At 36.2% G+C, this 19,902-nt stretch overlaps 1 protein-coding gene and 1 pseudogene across 1 annotated transcript; both read left to right on the plus strand.

Annotated features, from left to right (window-relative positions):
- Positions 1-1,651: 1,651 nt before the first annotated feature.
- On the plus strand, positions 1,652-5,244 carry LOC138329806 (uncharacterized; annotated as a pseudogene).
- A 9,021-nt stretch (positions 5,245-14,265) lies between these two features.
- On the plus strand, positions 14,266-18,798 carry LOC138329977 (glycoprotein-N-acetylgalactosamine 3-beta-galactosyltransferase 1-like). Its single transcript, XM_069277290.1, has 3 exons — positions 14,266-14,600; positions 16,310-16,971; positions 17,355-18,798. Exons 1-3 carry the CDS (start codon positions 14,411-14,413, stop codon positions 17,451-17,453), a joined length of 951 nt encoding a protein of 316 aa, XP_069133391.1. The 5' UTR covers positions 14,266-14,410; the 3' UTR covers positions 17,454-18,798.
- Positions 18,799-19,902: the final 1,104 nt, after the last annotated feature.

Raw genomic sequence — 19,902 nt, forward strand, 5'->3', positions numbered from 1 at the left:
TTTATAGATTACCAATGGTGTTTGTAAAGATCTCATACACATTCAAACTCTCTTGTTTTTTAATTTATTTGTCCCCTGCCGATGAAACCGAAGATTGAATTTAGGGTCGAAAGGTCAACTACAAAGATCTGTGTTACTAAAATTAGAGTGTTTCACAAATTTTAGTTCCCGAATGATAGCTTGAGAACACATCAACGGAATTTGTTCACACTTCACACAATGGTAACAGAGGAGATAACATAGCTTTGGATTGATTTTGGGGTCAAAGGGTAAACAACAAAGGCCACTGTGACTAAAATATAGTGTTTCACATATATTAGTTTCCAGACAATAACTTCAAAAAAAATCAACCGATATTGATCAAGCTTCACTTAATGGTAGCATTTGAGAAAAAAGCCAGCTTGGGTTTGAATTTGGGGTCGAAATATCAACTACAAAGGTCACTGTTACTAAAATTAATTGCTTCACAAAATATTAGTTTCCAGATGATAACTTGAGAAAACATCAACGGATTTTGATTTAACTTTACACATTGGTAGCATCTAAGAAATTAACGAAGGATTGAATTTGGGGTCAAAATATCAATTCTACAAAGGTCACTGTTACTAAAAATAGATTGTTTCAAATCTTTTAATTCCTGTATGATAGCTTAAAGATGCTCCACCACTGACAAATGGTATTTTTTCACTATTAAAAATAGGAACAGACGATTTAGTATTTTTCTTCAGTTACAAAAGTTACTTAATTTACACCATTACCGCCATTGAAAAGTTTGAGCTTCTAATTTTACTTCAAATTGAAAATATAAAAAATAATTAATTGCATCCCGAAAAAAATCCGTAGCACTATATCCTATATGGAATGAAGTACTGATTGCTCATGCACCAAAAGCAAAATTAATTATTTTATATTGTTTTTTGTGTTAATTAGACATATATACACATGATTAAACATAAATTATCGTTCAATTGATGAATATCATTTATGCTCTGTCTGCGGTAGAGCATCTTTAAGAATACATCAACGAAATTTGCATCAAATTTTACACAATCGAAGCATATGAGAAAATACAGTAGGGGATTTAATTCGGGGTCAAAAGGTCAACAACAAAGGTCACTATTACTAAAAATAAATTGTTTAAAATTTTCCTGTTTCCAGACGATAACTTGATAAAAAAATCAATGGATTTTGATCAAGCTTCACACAATAGTAGCATTTGAGAAAATATAGCTTGGGATTTAATTTGGGGTCCAAAGGTCAACTACAAAGGTCACAGTGTATTATTTTCCGAATGATAACTTGAGAACTTATCAACGGAATGTGTTCAAACTTCATACAATGGTAACACAGGAGATAACATAGCATGGGATTGAATTTAGGGTCGAAAGGTCAACTACGAAGGTCAATATTACTAAACATAGTTTGTTTCACAAATCTTCGTTTCCATATAATTTGTTCAAACTTCATACAATGATAACTAAGCAAAAATAACTTGCCATATATAAGAAAATGTAATTGACGGCAGGGGACGTGTGTTGCTTGCAACACTTACTGTAAGCGTGTTATTATTAAATGTTTTTACAAACATCTCATACTCATTTAAACTCCTTATTTTTGTTTTAGATTACCAATGGTGTTTGTACAAGTTTTATTCCCCATCAAAGTCCTGGTTTGACGCTAAAGCAATCTGCGAGACCGACAATATGACTCTAGCCCACATCACCAATCGCACGGATTATGACTACCTTTTCTACCTGTTGCAGAACAGCCTTGAAAACCTGTTCGTCAGTCCTCCTAGGTGGGGTTTGTTTGATTAAAATAGAAATATATATTGAGCACACAGATGATGCAACTGTTTAACGCTAAATGTCTAAGGTATCTAACTTGTCTTGTAGAGAATATCTCACGGTGCATCATGATTTGTGTGTATCATTTTCAAATTGAATCATATATATATAATTCAAGGAAAAGAAAACCTTCAAATTTTCTTTTCACAAAACCACTCATCCCCTTCTGCTGTCTCTTAACATTTACATTGAAATAAAGAAAACATCAAATGCTTTAAATTACCCATTTGAATTTGTAGGTTTTTTTTTCAAAATTAACCAATACTTGTGGAATAGAAACCTCCTGTTATTTGTGTTGTTATTTGTGTTTGAATATTGAATCATTTGAAGAACATATGGCTTTAACACAATATCTGTGTTTTGAAACTTCGACACGGGTTTCATGAAATCTTGCATTTGAAATCAACATTTAAGATACTTTTATCACGTAACTACAACAGCCTACATTTCAAAGATTATTAACGTCAAAATCTGCGAAAGCTGCCATTATGTCACGATTTCCTCAAACCTGACGTCATGTCATTGTTAACTGACGTCAAGCCAGGACGTCACAATGGAATGCCAGCCATTATTAAACTAGTGACATATATGCAAAAATATGCAGAAATCACTGCATATTAGGCAGATTACTTGGTTAAACAATATACAAAATGTATATAAAACCAATCCCTCACTCTCAGTTTATCACCTCTTAACATTGATTGGGTATTTGTTACAAGCTGCGTTATAGCTAACTCTTATACCATGATATAACATCAATTAAAAAGAAATATGTCATTTAGAATATCACTTAAAAATTCATTTGAATTTTATTTCTCAGCTCTGTGTGGGTGGGAGGATATCGTGTGAGCGGTGGGAAACCCAAGTGGCAGGACAACTGTATTGATGTTGACAGTGCACTTGTTGGAAGTAGTGATTCCCAGCAGGCTTGTTTTATGATGTCTAACAACAACATCTTAAACTCTGCATCGTGTGCCTCACAGCTGCCGTTTCTCTGCTACACACATACATTAGGTTTGATTTGATTAGTTTGTTTTAGTTTTCCGTCATATTAACAGCAAAGATCTTTTAAGGACGTACTAGGCTTGATGGATCACAGATTGGCGTAATATGCTGTTCATTTCCTAACTCTTAACATTTCGTTGTGTATTTGTGTATTGATGGTTGCTGTTTGTTTCTTTTCAAAGATATCAGCAGGTGTTTTACTCAAGATTCCGCAATTGCCGATGCGTCAAGAGCTACATATCGGATTGCTAATATTGCTTCACCGAAAGATTGTTATCCGTACTGTGATTTAAATAACGGATGTGTTGGATTTAAATACAATTCTCTTTCATGTACTCCATATACTCATGTCGCAGGGGTAACCTTCAGCAAAGGAGAAGCTAAGTATGTGAGAGGTAGGTACAACCCTATCATTTAGAAATGTAGTCGGTACGTGAGTGCATCGCTGTATATATGACTGCATGCGGCCTGTTTAGGACACCAATGACAATCCTTTTGATACCAATTTGGTTTCTACATTGGTTTTATGTCCTGTAGAGCCAGGGTCATTTAAGGACCAAGTTTGATGGTGATGGGAAACTGGAGTACCCGGAGAAAAATCACCGACCAGCGTGCTTATGCATTACACGGAAGTATTCCTAATATTTTACTGAATATTTCCTTTTAATTGTGATATATGTTTTATGTCATCACACGTTGACATTAACACAGAAGACTCCTGTATCCCAGACAACCATTACACTTCTATTTTCAAGATGTTATTATACAGTATTTGTGTCCTTAATCTTCACTTCCAAAACAAAACTGTAAAGTTTATCAATGAGATTTATAATGTCAGAACATCTGTATTCTTGACCAAAGATGAAGTTACAATACCAGAGTCCTCTGTGGAAATCTAGGCCGACGGGTTTTTTTTATGAATTCATATCACTGTTTGGCCGCGTGGCGCAGTGAAAGTCAAGAGTGTTTGATATCAGCTTTTGATTTGTGTCATATTGTATTTTGCTTTTACAAAACATCACTTAACTTGACTTAATTGATCTAAATATCGCTAACAATTATCTCTTTAAGATCTGCTAAGAACTGAGGTTCCATCTAACGCTGTAGCCAGCAGAAGCGATTTCAAGGACATCTGTACGTTTCCCATGGTCCCACCTGGCCAACAGAATCCGAATCCGAACGTTGCCCCGACAACGATAATCAGTACCTCATCAACGATAGCAAGTAGTGGTTCTTTATCGGTGGCCAGAATCAATCTTCGTCACTTGATCTTAGCTCCATAGATTCTAGTTTTACCGAATCTAGCAGTACGGGATCCGTAGCAGGTCAGGATACGTCGTCCCAGTCAACACCTCAACTCTTCAATACCATCACTTCCGTTGATTTGGCAAACACGTCACTTCCGTCCGGTAAGAGGAACTTTCGTGAGATTATTTTTATTAACAGTAAGCCCTCCGTCAGTTTGTTACTTTGCAGTTAATATAAAGACGAAATGTTCGTCTCTGGCAACAAATGACTATTATTTCCGTAACGCTCATTCGGTCAATTCCTTTGTCTACCATCTTACTCTCACAAACATACTAAGCTCCAGAGTTTCAGCCGCGACCTTAAACTTCTAGGCCGGCCTATCTCAAACTTGATTAAGCATACCCGAGGTAGAACAATGCACTTTAAATTTCCCGTGTAATATATATGTCTACCTGAGGATTGCTGGTCGAAGCCAGCCGATATTACAAGGTTGTACGAGTCAGAAAAATTGTTTAATGGGATTTGATGATTTGTTTTAGGAAATTAGGATAACAATTCATTGAGTTATTTCTCTAAATAAATTCTTAAAATAGAAGCTATAAAATATAAACTTATAAATAAACGTACTTTCCATAATGCTAACACATAACACAGTTTAACATATTTATATGAATTAAGACCGCTTGAACATATAAATCACTTATTAAATCTATCAAATTAAAACTAATATCTCTGTTTTCTTTCAGTTACAGAATCTCTTTCATGATCGGTATCCTGCTCTAAATGTGCCTGTTTAAAAAGCAGTTCGTTGAACCAAGCGGAGATGGAAGAGCGTATCAAAAAACTGAAAGAAGAGCTTGGTGTAAATCCAAAGGAATTGTCTTTGTTCAAGCGTAAGCTGATAAGTGCCCCTGACGACCGACAATCTGCAGCTAACATCGGCTACGGCGGGGTGCTGATTTTGTGTGTGATCCCTACCATTATCATACTACTGGATATTGGCAGGCTCACGCGAGAGTTTAAACAATTCGTCTCACGCCTCCGAAATTCTCGGCGTGTCCTTTCCACCAAAGTCGGTTCAAACGTGCCTGGAAACTGCTGAAAAATCCATTGCTGCATATCTGAATAATTCTTTGAAGCAATATATCTCAACACTTTAAATAAAAGTTCTACAATTTCGCTGAAAACTTCTGGAAAACTTTTATAATGTAGCAAATGTTGATGAAAACTTATGATAGGCATATACAATCCGTTGTAGTTGGATATGGTATTTGTTTTATTCGAGAAAATTTTCGTTTTGACCTGACGGGAGTGAAATGTACACAAGAATCATCGATGACAGTCTATGCTTAACATGGTCAATGATAATTAGACTATTATAGTCAAAAACGTTATCTATTCCTGTCTATGTCCATTATTTTCAAAACAAAACAAAATCCAAGCATGAAATCAATCGGATTGTCGTTGAACATAACAAGAGAGGTTCGAGCAACACCATTCTCACTCCTCCACGGACTAGGAAGTCAGACTAAACAAATGTTACACCTTCAGTGTCCTGATTGTAGTCACTCAAAATATCAGGGTATATTTTCCACTATACACCGGTTAGCCTCATCCGGGTAACCGGTGTATCATCTTCATTAGGTTAAGTGACTAATTATTTCTATTCATCCAAACACTTTTGTGAAATGACAGAGAATGAAATGAGTTTTGTAACGCCTTTACATTATCATAACAAGAGGCCCAAGGGCCTTAACGGTCATCTGACTATCTTGGCAATAGCTGTATAGGAAAATAATTAGATATGGTGTCATGGTAGCCATCTCCAATCTGGGATCAACCAGAGATATAACAACACTTTGACAAGATCATATCAGTCGCATTTCATGTTTCAAGTTTCAGTTAAATTGCACTGGTAGAACTTGAGAAGAAGTTCAAATGTGTTTTCAAGATGGCATCTGTGGCAGCCATCTTGGATCATCTGTGGCAGCCATCTTGGATTTTGGATCAACATAAAATATAACAACACTTGGTCGGGACCATGTCAGGATCATTTCATGCAGGTTTCAGCTTAATCACACTGCTAGAACTTGAGAAGAAGTTCAAATTCAAGATTTTGGAATATTTGACTCTCGTAACCTTGAAAGTAGGTCAAGGTTATTCATTTCCACAACTTTGATAGCCCTTTATCTCAGCATGCTATTGACTAAATATGAATACCCTGGACCTTTTGGCTAATTAAAAGGTGTAGGTGTTTAGCTTAATTGACCACTGTGACCTTGAAAGAAGGTCAAGGTCATTCATTTTTATAACTATGGTAACCCTTCATCCCAGCATGCCACCAGCAAAATATGAGTATCCTGGACTTTTGGGTTAGTTAACAAAAATCGTTCAAAGATTTTAGCCTATTTGACCCCTGTGACCTTCAAAGTAGGTCAAGGTCATATATTTTCACAACTTTGGTAGCCCTTCATCCCAGCATGTTATAGGCCAAATATGAGTACCCTGGATCTTTCGGTTAGTTAAAAGAAGTCGTTCAAAGATTTTAGCCTATTTGACCCCCGGTAACCTTGACAATATGTCAAGGTCATTAAGTTTCACAACTTTTGTAGCCCTTCATCCCAGCATGCTACAGTCCAAATATGAGTACCCTGGACCTTTTGGTTAGTTAAAAGAAGTCGTTCAAAGATTTTAGCCTATTTGACCCCCCGTGACCTTGACAATACGTCAAGGTCATTAATTTTCACAACTTTTGTAGCCCTTCATCCCAGCATGCTACTGGCTAAATATGAGTACCCTGGACCTTTTGGTTAGTTAGAAGAAGTCGTTCAAAGATTTGAGCCTATTTGACCCCTGTGACCTTGAAAGTAGGTCAAGGTCATTTATTTTCACAACTTTGGTAGCCCTTCATCCCAGCATGCTACAGGCCAAATATGAGTACCCTGGACCTTTCGGTTAGTTAGAAGAAGTTGTTCAAAGATTTTAGCCTATTTGACCCCTGGTGACCTTGACAGTACGTCAAGGTCACTAATTTTCACAACTATTGTAGCCCTTCATCCCAGCATGCTACAGGCCAAATATGAGCACCCTTGACCTTTCGGTTAGTTAGAAGAAGTCGTTCAAAGGTTTTAGCCTATTTGACCCCTGTGACATTGAAAGCAGGTCAAGGTCATTTATTTTCACAACTTTGATAGCCCTTCATCCAAGTATGCTACAGGCCAAATATGAGTACTGTGGGCCTTACGGTTATTGAGAAGAAGTTGTTTGAATGAAAAGTTTACGCACGGCGCACGGCGGACGGCGGACGGCGGACGACGACGGACGGTGCATGATGACTATAGGTCATCCTGACCCTTTGGGTCAGATGACCTAAAAATATCTTTTATGACGGTAACATAACGTCACATTGAATGAAGAAGTAAAGCGTTAGTGGTTACCTCCATTTACGTGTTTTTGACTATGAGTTGTTCTAGAGTTATATGAATGGCGGTATGTTGAAGGAAAAAAACACTTACGTGTCGGGAGCTCGTTGTCCTTTCTACACTGTATAAGTCGATGTATTTCCTGGAAAGCTTTTGTCTTTTGGAAACCTCGGTAACTGAATGCTTTCTGTTAATCTTTGATGGAGATTTAGTTGGACAGGAGAGGTATGCATGCTAAGAAAACATCGACATCATTTACCATTACATATGAGAGGGTGCAATTTTATTGTTAAATTGGATCGTGGGCAAAATTCACGGTAAAATTCAACGGCAAAAATTATCCAGAATACGTAATTTTGTGACTTTGAAAAGGGACGAAATTTGGCATCTCGGGAGTAATGCACGTAATGGCTGCCGTGCGCTTGGGGTGATCTACGAAAGCAAATTTTAATTTGGTCATAATTACACATCGCAGGTGTTTTACCAAGAAATACTTAGAAAACAGTAATTGCTTATTAAATGTTAGTATGATATTTTGGGGAAATTTAAATTTAGTTTGTAATATCAAGTTGATATTCGCAAAGGACCCGGGTGTAAACTTTCTGTGACGTCACGCCATCTCTTCTAATAATTATACGTAATGGCGACCGTGTTTTCTCGTGGCGGTCAAAATGGAGTATAAAAAGTGTAAAATATATGAATACCATATGTTTAAATATATATATTATTGTTAAATATTTTAGTTACAATTTTTGAAATTAAAAAAACGCAATAGTTCTCGGATTGACGTATTATTTATTACAATAAAATGTAAACAAACATCGCAAGCGGCGGTGTGCCCACCATGTTAATGAGTACAAATACATGTATAAGGCGTTGTACCTTTGTACCTTGTGTGACGTCATCGCCCTTCGGGTCAGGTGATCTAAAAATCGAGGTATTTTCATTTTCAAACTCTAAGAGGTAGAGTTGCGATATATTGCTATTCTGAGCAAAAATAACGGATTGATTCCAACTTATCAGACATATACAAATGTAGATTAGATTGTCGTTTGTATGGTAAAACGGTACACATAACATCAGAACATCATGATAAACACAAAACATGAAAAATATCAAAACATCATGTAAATATCAAAACATCATGATAAATATCAAATTATCATGATAAATATCAAAACATCATGTTAATATCAAAACATGATAAATATCAAAACATGAAAAATATTAAAAAATTATGATAAATATCATAACATCAAAACATCATGATAAATATCGAAACATGAAAAATATCAAAACATCATGATAAATATCAAAACATTATGTAAATATCATGTTGTTTTTTTAACTTTCACATCAAATTATACAAGTCATACACATCAGCAGATGACCATATCCACACACACTTGCATATACAAATAGCACACTCACAGATGAGTACTTTCCGAGAAATAGTGGTAACAAGCTTTAACTATCAAATACATAAAAAGAAAACACAACTATAAAACAGTTATATATATATATATGCAATTAGAAACATGATTATAATATATACCATACTATGTCCAATAAATGCCTACGATGTTTAAAATACATAAACAAAAAGTTATAGACCATTTAGAAAATATAATCTGCAAAGTATATTTGTAAATATCATATCATCAAAACATGATGAATATCAAAACATGATAAATATCAAAACATGAAACATATCAAAACATAAAAACATCCTGATAAATATAAACAAGAGGCCCATGGGCCTTAACGGTCATCTGACTCATGGCACAAAACAGTCACAGTATAAAGTATTGGTTAACAATTAATATAAGCATTTTAGTTTAATATGTAAGTTTCTGAAATAGGTGAAGGTCATTTGTTGAGTACCGCCCCTTTGTCCAAAAGAGTCAAATCATTTATATAAAAATATGATTGTCTTCCCCCAATGATGTTTCATACCAATTATGGTAATTACATTGTATTCACTCAATTGTAAAGGAGAAGTATGATTTTAAAGCCAAATGTCAGTCAAATTGCTCCTTCTCAGCCCCGTCCCTCTGTCCCCAGTCGTCGGACCTAACTCGTTTATATTAAATATGAATGCCTTTTCCCCAATGGTGTTTTACATCAAATATGGATGTAATCCACTCAAGGGTTAAGAAGGAGTACAACAAATGTAGGATTTTTAAGCCAAATTTTTCCAAATTCCCCCTTCTTAGCCCTGTCCCTCAACTCGTTCATATAAAATATGATTGCCCTTCGACGATGATGTTTTACAACAGATGTGGATGAAATTCACTCAAGGGTTGAGGAGGAGTAGGAATTAAAGCCAAATTTTATCAAAGTTCAACCTTCTGTGCCCCGTCTCTCTGTCACCAGGGGTTGGACCTAACTCGTTTATATGAAATATGATTATCCTTCCCCAATGATGTTTCACATCAAATATGGTTGCTATCCAATCAAGGGTTAAGAAGGAGAACGATTTTAAAGCCAAATTTCATCAAAGTTCCCCCTTCTGAGCCCCGCCCCTCTGTACCCAGGGGTCGAACCTAACTCGTTTATATAAAATATGATCCTTCCCCAATGATGTTTCACACTAAATATGGATGAAATCCATCCACGGATGAAGGAGGAGTGGGATTTTAAAGCTAAAATTAAGAATATTTCCCCTTTTGGGGCCCTACCTCTCAGCCCCTAGGGGTCGGTGCAGACTCATATATATACAAGAGATCCCAGAGGGATCTTGGCGCCCACCAAAGAACGATCTTTGTCTGACAAAGGAAAAATGTCTTCCCAGAAAAATGCAATATGCACAACTAGGCCCCTAGGGGAACCTGCACATGCAATTTGAGACAGATCCCTTCAGTACTTTCTGAGAAATAGCTGTAACAAAGTTCAATTGTCAAAATCCAAGATGGCCGCCTGTCGGCCATCTTGTTCATCGATCGGTCTGAAAATGCAATATGCACAACTAGACCCCTAGGGGAACCTGCACACGCAATTTGAGACAGATCCCTTCAGCACGTCCTTCAGACTTTCTCAGCACTTTCTGAGAAATAGCGGTAACAAAGTTCAATTGTCAAAATCCAAGATGGCGGCCTGTCGGCCATCTTGTTAACCGATTGGTCCAAAAATGCAATATGCACAACTAGGCCCCTAGGGGAACTTACATGTGAAATTTGAGAAAGATCCCTTCAGTACATTCTGAGAAATAGCGGTAACAAACTTTAACTATCAAAATCCAAGATGGCTGCCTGGCGGCCATTTTGTTGACCGACTGGTCCCAAAATACAATATGCACAACTAGGTCCCTAGGGGAACCTACATATGAAATTTGAGAAAGATCCCTGCAGCCCTTTACGAGAAATAGCGGTAACAAGAATTGTTAACGGACGGACGGACGGACGGACGGACGGACGGACGGACGGAGGACGGACGGACGGACGGACGGACGGAAGGACGGACGGACGGACGGAAGGACGGACGACGGACCACGGACAAAAAGCGATTTGAATAGCCCACCATCTGTTGATGGTGGGCTAAAAACATAATTACCCTTTTCCAACAATGTGCCAAACCAAATTTGGTTGCCATCCATCCAAGGATAATGGAGGAGTAGGATTTTAAAGCTATAATTAAGAAAATTTGCCCTTTTGGGGCCCCACCCCTCAGCCCCTAGGGGTCGGGCCAGGCTCATTTATTCAAAAAATGATTATCCGTTCCCAATGATGTTTCACACCAAATATGGCACTCAAGGGTTAAGGAGGAGTAGCGTTTTACGCACGACGCACGGCGCATGACTACGGACGAAGCACGATGACTATCATAACATCATGATAAACATCAAAGCATCATGATAAATATCAAAACATCATGTAAATATCATAACATTAAAACATTATATAAATATCAATTTGACAAAACATAAAAAAAATATCAAAACATCATGATGAATATCAAAACATGAAAAATATCAAACATCATGATAAATATCAACCATCATGTAAATATCATGACATGAAAACATCATTATAAATATCAAAACATGTTGCAATTGATATGCATGAAAACTCTCCTACCGATTTCAGCTCATTTGCACCAGTTGAATTATAAAAGAAATTTTTAATGTTTCATGATTACGGTTTTAGCGACCGCCATGTAACCGTTGACATTACCTGAGCTCTAGAACGAATACAATTCAAAACTTCTTCAGAATTTTACACTATCGTCATGCAGACGTGCTACATTATTAAGTATAAAATAGTCAGTTACTGACCCCCTATAAAGGCATAGAAGGTCAGTAAGATTTATAGGGGGCGAGGGCGTAGCCCGAGCCTCCTATACTTCTTACTGAAGTTATCTTCAAATAACTGTATAAGGAACCTGAAGAACAATACTGGGTAATTCATAAATCAACAATAATTCGACATTCCTAGTGCACAATAGGCCTACCTCAATGCGACATCAGACTGGTTGTATATTGAAACAAAAAGTGACACAAACATTCATCCAACATTTATAGCGCAGACTCATGATCATCTCTGCATTCTCGCTGAGATAATCACTTAAAGTAATGCCGCTAAATTAGCTGTAGAGTGAGGGTTGATAGATCTAAAGATACGAACCCCTCCATTTGTTTATGGTCGCAGTCAGGAAAACGCTTGAATTCTTACGTTTGACTTTCACCGCGTCATCAACTTTCTTAGACTGGATCATCTGCCTTAGTACCAATTCTCTCCGCTAGGCCGCGCTAATAAGTTGTATTTTCGGAGCGAAGCCTAGCGGAGAGTAGAAAAACTACGGCAGGAAATCCAGTCTACAACTGGTTCCCTTCCCTTAGTTCTCTACTCTCCGCCAGGCTGCGCTCCGCTCATTAGGGACCGGTAGCGAGTAACCATGATGATTTTTTTGATTGGTCAACCTACATATCCGGTTGGCTGGCATCACTTTTTTAGGCGTGGGAATAAATAATTTATTTGAACGATATATAAACAAAAGTAAATAAGATCTTAAGTTTTGAAATCATTTCGTGCTAACAGAGTTTAGAGTGTTCATAGGAACGACGTTAACGACGTTATTTTCTCTTAACGGAAGTAGCCGTCTCCATGATGACATATCATGCGCGGAAATGATGCGCACTACTCTGGAGTTGGAATTCCCACTCAAGATGGCTACTCGCTACCGGTCCTCAGTGAAGCGTACGCAAGGGAGGTAACTGAGGCGGGAACCAGTCTATCAACTTTCAAACTGGCGTAGGGGAAGCAACTCGTATTTAAAAATGCGTTTAGTATTAAAACGATTTTAAATGAATTTTACATAAAAAATAATAAATAAAATATATTTTTACTGTAAAGAAATGGTAAATTTAGTTGAAGAGAATGTAATAAAATTTTGAAGCGAGGGCGACAGCCGCCATATTGCACCATAATGAAATTTACTGACCCCCTATAAAGTATTAGGGGGTCACCACGTGACGGCTATCCGCCAATCATTTGGGGACATTTCTGTCCGAGGTGCGATAATATCGCATGATTGTCGAGAACGTTTCCTTGAACACTTACACTATTGGCAACTGTTTGATCTCTTTCCAGAATTATTCTGCTCTCAAAATCAATTGCAAAGAATATAATATAAGCATCATTAAAACTGTATTGATCTAGATTTGCGACTATTGTATTCAGAGGATTCGGTGTATTGCAAAATTGAACCCCCGATATTAAAGAGACAATTCACTCAGGCAAATTCTTTTACATAACCAATAAGCAAACTATAGCATAAATGTATTGTTCTACATTTCTTATGAAACATATAACGTAAAACATTGACAAATTCCACAACATTGTTAAGTATTTTAATTAATATCATTGAAATATCAAATCGTTGATCAATACGATTAAGCAGGTACAATATTAACTCTGTACCCATACCCGAGCCAAAGTCACGCACGTTAAACAAATGAACTACATAACCACTGAGAAGGTGATAAAATGATTTTTAGGCAAGACAATTCACCTAATAAGGTAAACACACTACTGTCAGAGCGATTTGAGCAGTTCTAGCCAAAAGTTGCATTACTTTACGAGCAAGGGACAGGGTTCGGCATACAAGAAGTTCGACCACAGTGTGTAATGGCGGACAGCGAGCAAGTTTGAATATTTCACACACGTGTCACCACCATAGGCGTTTCAGGCATATCACAGTAACACTGACTGATGTAATTTCCATTAGAAGTTGTTTTATCTGATATATATACAAATTTTAATGTTCTCTTAGACTGAATTGTCCCTTTAAGTTCTGTAGTACTATATATTATACATGTACTAGAAACGACATAAATTTCAATCTAGAAGTCGTTAATGCAGCTACTTGACATCGTCTCTAATTCTTTGTAAATTGAAAATTTCATATTTGTTTCATGATACATTCAGACCTATCTTTATTTATATTTGTATTGAGTGATGTGTTGATTAATGTAATGGAAACGAATCAATAAAATGCGATTTCATTGATTTTTTTTTTAATTTCTTTTTTTTTTAATTTTGAGTCTTCACCAAACAGGTCACATTTATAATTGATTCCAGTGTCTCCTGGTTTAATCAGAAAACGACCCTCGGGACCCCGGGTATGTATATTCGTTCTAAAAATACACGTATCCCGCATGTGCCAAACCCCTGTGTGTATATTGATAAGAATAATCAAGTACACGCGTAAACAAACAGAAATTCCCCCTGGCAGTAAATTTCAGACATTTTGACGAATAGCTTGTGTATCGCACACTTTCTTCGACCAAATATGTTTCGCTCTAGGATCTTATCCGTACCTGTACATGTGTGACCGGAGCATAAGCAACGTTACTGACAGTAACAGTTCGACGAACTTATCGTATATGGCATGGGAATTATTACTATGTATAATCATAGAAGATGGAGAACAGCTGTATATCTACTGTCATTTGCCTTGTTTGTCTTTGTTCTTCTTATGAAGGAGACTTTTAGAAAGAATAACATACGCTTGGTTCGTGCACGTGAAAATGACATGTCGCGCCGTGCCATAACGACCGACCGATCAGCTCAGAGGTCAGGTAAGGTCATGTTTCAAAGTATTTACTTGTCAATACGCTGTATTATATACACTTAAGGTTCATGTAATGGCTTTAAACAGTGATATTTTGCAAGCCTAAAACGCATGCTGCAATTGAACAGAACTAATTTCATTAATTGTTGGTATATACCCTGGCTAACTGTCAGTCTTACTGTTGATATGTAATTTGTGGAGCTGCGTGTAAAATACAGTAAAATATGAGAAAAATGTATAGTTCTGGAGAAGACATAGAACTCGTGTGAATTGCATTGATGGAACCAAATAATCATGCCATCGTGTTCAGTTGTGAATATGCCAGGTACTCCAACAGTTTGTTTGGCAAAATCGGACCACTTGGTGATTGAGATATGCAATGTACGTATAAAGAGTTTGTGGTGCATTCATCGAACATTCCTGTTGATTTATTTTCGGTTTACTGTTTTAATATACCCGACATAGAAGTTTGAAATTAAACATACATGTACTTAAGTTTTCTTGGGGATAAAAAAAAGAGTCTGAAATGATAATACGCATAGCAAAGCACGTTATTGCCTTTATATAAAGTTAAACCGATAGTTTTTAGTGTAAGTTAAACATGCTGCACAGCTGACGAATGAGATTTATATTTCTCCATTAAAAACAGGAGCAGAAGAATTAGTATTTTTCTTCATCAAAAACAGGAGCAGAAGAATTAGTATTTTTCTTCATTTGCAAAAGTTACTTACTTTACAACGTTATATGAACATTGAAAAGTTTGAGCTTCTTATGTTACCTCAAGATAAATGTATTAAAAATAATTAATTGCGTCCCGAAAAAGTCCACGGCACTATGCCCTATATGGAATGAAGTTCTAATTGTGCATACGCCAAAAGCAAAGTCGATTATTTTATATATTTTTTGTGTTACTTATACATATATTTACATGAATAAACGCGAAGTATTTTTCATGTGATGAGCGTCGCTTATGCTCTGTCGGAGACGAATCATCCACAGGCGTCTGCTTCTGGTTTGATAAAAATATAATAACCTACCCCTACTATATGAACAAGGCGAGACACTCCGATACTTTAACTGTGGAACGGAAGTGGAACTCTTCAAGCGAGCAGTTGCAAGTAGCAGTCTGATTTGTCAATTAATTTATTTAACCAATCAGATTGCTCCTTGCAAAACTGCTTGCTTGAAAGATCAACTTCCGTTCCATAGTTGATGCATCGTCCGCTACTTGGATACTTGGTGTCCTGTTTCATATTAAAAGAACATAACTTCGCGATAAAAACCTGGCTTACAGTGCAAAAAGAGGATTCTTAATCAATGTACGTTGATTAAACGAGCGGACACTATTTTCAAATTTGGTCTAATTTCAAAGTGAATTGGAGCGTACCCTCAACTTCCGGTTCATGGAGTGTCTCCCCTTGTTCATATAGTAGGGGTAGGATATTTTATTTTCCAAAACCAGATGCAGGCGCCTGTGGATCATCTTTAAAGGTCAATATGAAAGTTATTGTGACCTACTTTTCGAACATCCTATAGACAACATAGACTATTTTCGTAGAAACACGACAACATCCCAAACCCTGAGAGCCAGATTCATCCAAAAATAACAAAACATTCTAAATAAGAATAAATAAGACTTTATGTTTTTATCAATGAACGAAGGGAATGACATTTATGTCTGTCAAAATGATTATTTATTGTCTTTTCTTACCTTAGGTGCACGACTGCTATGTTGGGTTATGACGTCACCACAAACTATCGTTTCCAAGGCACCTCATGTTCAAAACACACGGGGTAAACGGTGTGACAAGCTCCTGTTCATGAGCTCAAATGGAACACGGGAACTTGCAAAGAATCTCCCAATTGTTGAGCTTCCGGTGAGCGAAGGCCGAGAACAGCTATGGCAGAAAACGAAAGAAGCATTTTTGCATATATACTCTTCATATTTACATGATTACGATTGGTTTCTAAAAGCTGATGACGACACATACATAATTGTGGAAAACTTACGCCATTTCCTCCGTGATAAAAACCAAAACGAGTCCATTTATTATGGAAGAAGGTTCAAACCTTACGTAAAGCAAGGCTTCATGAGCGGAGGGGCAGGATATGTGTTGAGTCGTGAAGCGGTCAGGTCTCTAATTCAAAAAAGAAATTCTTCCACAACTTATCTTAACTCTGTATGCGCACAGAACTTTATTGGCGAGGATGTTCAGCTCGGTAGATGTCTCGAGTTGGTAGGCGTTAAAGCGGGTGACACGAGGGACTCCGAAGGAAAGGAAAGGTTCTTCCCTATGCAACCAAAATACCATATTGTTCCCGGACTATTTGGGAACAATAGTTGGTACTGGGGCCATTTGTACTATCCATTTATACTAGTAAGTAGAATAGCATTTTTAACATAAGTCTTTATTTCGTGCAATAAAGTTATAAGACTGCTTTCATGTCAATTAAATACCCATGCAATTCAATTGAGAAATTTTTATGAGATTCTGTTTATCGAATCATTAAAGAATAAAAGGTGCCCTTGGATCATTGAACATTACAAACTAATTTACATTGTATAATGTTCACTTTTTATAAATCCGCCCGTTGGTCGTTCAATGCTACTGACATGACAGTAAAAATGACCAAATGCATGCCATTACTCTAACACTGTGCCGTTTCAAATCAAACAAATTAACATAATATATGTTACACATAAAATATTGATACAACATGCTTGGAAGATATTAATTAATCACGCAACACATATTTTCAGGGCTGCAGTCGTACGGCGATATCATTCCACTATATAGACCCAGAATATATGTACACACTGGACTATTTTGTGTACAATATGTCTCTGCTAACGACATGATGTCCCTCCCTCCCAACGGAATGGTACACAATCGTTAATGTTTTCGCGTGTCAAGGGAGGCAACTGTGACAGAAAATATTGATAGATTTCTGAATTATAGTATTTTCGTGAACTGATCTGCATTTTTTTCTTATATTTAATACATGTGTCATATCTGTCTTATTTTGTTTTTTAACTTATGTTTTGAATTCGATCATTTATTCATTTTTTTCCACGTTTATCTATCAATAATTGATTTTTATTTGTTTTCATACTTAATCCAACTTTCTGATTAGAAGATTCTTTAATTATTTTTAATTTCATTGGGTTATGATGTTAAAAAAATCTTTCGTACCCAGATGAAGTAAGAAAATAGTGACATCAATACTTAAATGAAACTAAATTTAAAGCAAAAACATATTGATTTTAAATCAATCCCGGAAACGTTTCGGAAGTTGGATAATGGCATACCCAAACTTAGCTGGCGAATATATTGGTGTAGCAACCTTTACAACAAGAAACCTAGAGAGATCTATCGTTTACATTGACATTTAGCGAAACTGAACACAAGCTTGTGTGATCAGCCACAAAAGTACAATAAAATGGAGAGATAAATATCATCTATTCATATCATACTCCTATCAAAAGATAAATTCGCTTTCAATGAAATACCTCAGTGCTTTGGTTTTTTTCTTTTGTCATTTTGACATTCATCTGCTAAGTTTCCACCCTTCTCGTATATAGTACCATGTAGAGTATGATTTTTATCGTTTTTTTTATCTAGACCTCTTAAACGTCTGAAAATGGTCTTAGGGCACTCTGGTGGGTCCATGATTATAAAATCTGTAACTAATTCTCAGAGCCCTGTGAAGACTACCAGTCTCTGTTTCGTTTGCTCAATGTAAAGAAGCAAAAAAAAGTTTCGTTTAAAACATAGACAGCTATCAGAACTCTAGTGAACCCGAATATTGAGTTAGAATCTTCGGCTGACTTTAATCAAAAATCGTTTGGTCAATGATTAAATCTCAACGTAACGAGTCGTGTGTTTATTCACAGGAGTATGACGTTCTGTCAATAGTATATAGTATAAATACATAAAAAAATACCCCTATACATTTTTTTCATATATTTATACTATATATTATTGACAGAACGTCAATCTCCTGTGGTTTATTTCTGGGGCGGAAATAAAATTTGAAGACATTATGTAAGAGATCCACCTAGTCTTGCTCTGCACTTGGGAGATTTTTTATTTTTTCAAAAAAAGTACACAGAATCTTCTCATATAAATTATGATGATTCTTTTAAATTGGAAATTGGGACTACATTTGTATTTTAAAAAAATTATGGAAAAAGATTCCCGTAACAATACTGATGTCAAAAATATTTATACTAATCAAATTTTATAAGTTTACAACTTTAAAAGTCTATTTTCTTTCTAGAGTTATATTTGGTTGTGAGCTTTATAGTTCGCGCTTTCGTTAACTGATTTGCGCCGACTAGACACTACACATCATCTAGATGCGCAACTTGTACCGAATTTTCCAATGCGAAGTAGGTCACATATTGCATTGGGAATGCTAGGTCTAGTATCTCTCTAGATCTATGTATATTAAACAATGTAAGTTAAGTTTTTTTTGCTGCTCTATGTAGTAACAAGTCTGTATGTACTGTGAAGCACTTGTTTTTGTTACGTCTATACCACATGTACATTTTGTATCTAGGTATATACTAAATACTTAGTCGAAAAGAGTTTTTTTCGACGTATGAAAAATTTTAAAACTTGCAGTCGTTTGTTTACGATTACTTAGAATCAACTTGGATTCCAAGCAAATATCCATGGAAACATGTTATTAAAAATGTTTTATTTCTTGAGAAAAGTAATCAATGGAAACAACATTTACATTAAATTGTCAATTAGGCAGGTTTAGAAATATTCACATGGTATTTTCTCCGTCGATTTTGTGGTTCATTTTCCAAGGTTTTTTTTTATTTATTTGTCAACGTGTTTCCAAATTATGGATTACGCCCCCTGATTGTGAGCTGCACTGTGTCCAATGTTATTAACATGTATCGGATGCTGTTGCCCATTGTATCTTAGATTGTAGAAATATAGATACAGTCTCAATAAGAGATGTTTTCTGTTATAAAAGTTGTGAATACTATCCCGACCGTTTATATGTTATATTAGACGAATCAGACATGGAAGAACAACTACATATTATTTTGGCCGCCCAAATGAGAGCATTATTCTATCTCTTAGTGAGGGTAACAAAGTATATTCTTTCGTTCAAGATTGTCTGTGTTTCGCAGTACAGGGACCTGGCACGAAAATTTTTAAAGTTATATGTGCCGTATTTTTCATACTCCAGAATCAAGATGAGCTTTTTGTATGTTATTCATTACCAAAAGTAACCATCATTTTGAGAATTACACTGCTTTCAATCCATAGGTTTTTATTTTACAAGCA

The sequence above is a fragment of the Argopecten irradians genome, chromosome 8, assembly GCF_041381155.1.
Source record: "Argopecten irradians isolate NY chromosome 8, Ai_NY, whole genome shotgun sequence".
Classification (NCBI taxonomy): domain Eukaryota; kingdom Metazoa; phylum Mollusca; class Bivalvia; order Pectinida; family Pectinidae; genus Argopecten; species Argopecten irradians.

Excerpts from the sequence above, each read along its gene's own strand:
- LOC138329977 (XM_069277290.1), top strand. The coding sequence starts at position 14,411 with ATGGGAATTATTACTATGTATAATCATAGAAGATGGAGAACAGCTGTA. Across the intron at positions 14,601-16,309 it reads CCGATCAGCTCAGAGGTCAG|GTGCACGACTGCTATGTTGG; the intron begins GTAAGGTCATGT and ends TTCTTACCTTAG. Across the intron at positions 16,972-17,354 it reads TGTACTATCCATTTATACTA|GGCTGCAGTCGTACGGCGAT; the intron begins GTAAGTAGAATA and ends ACATATTTTCAG.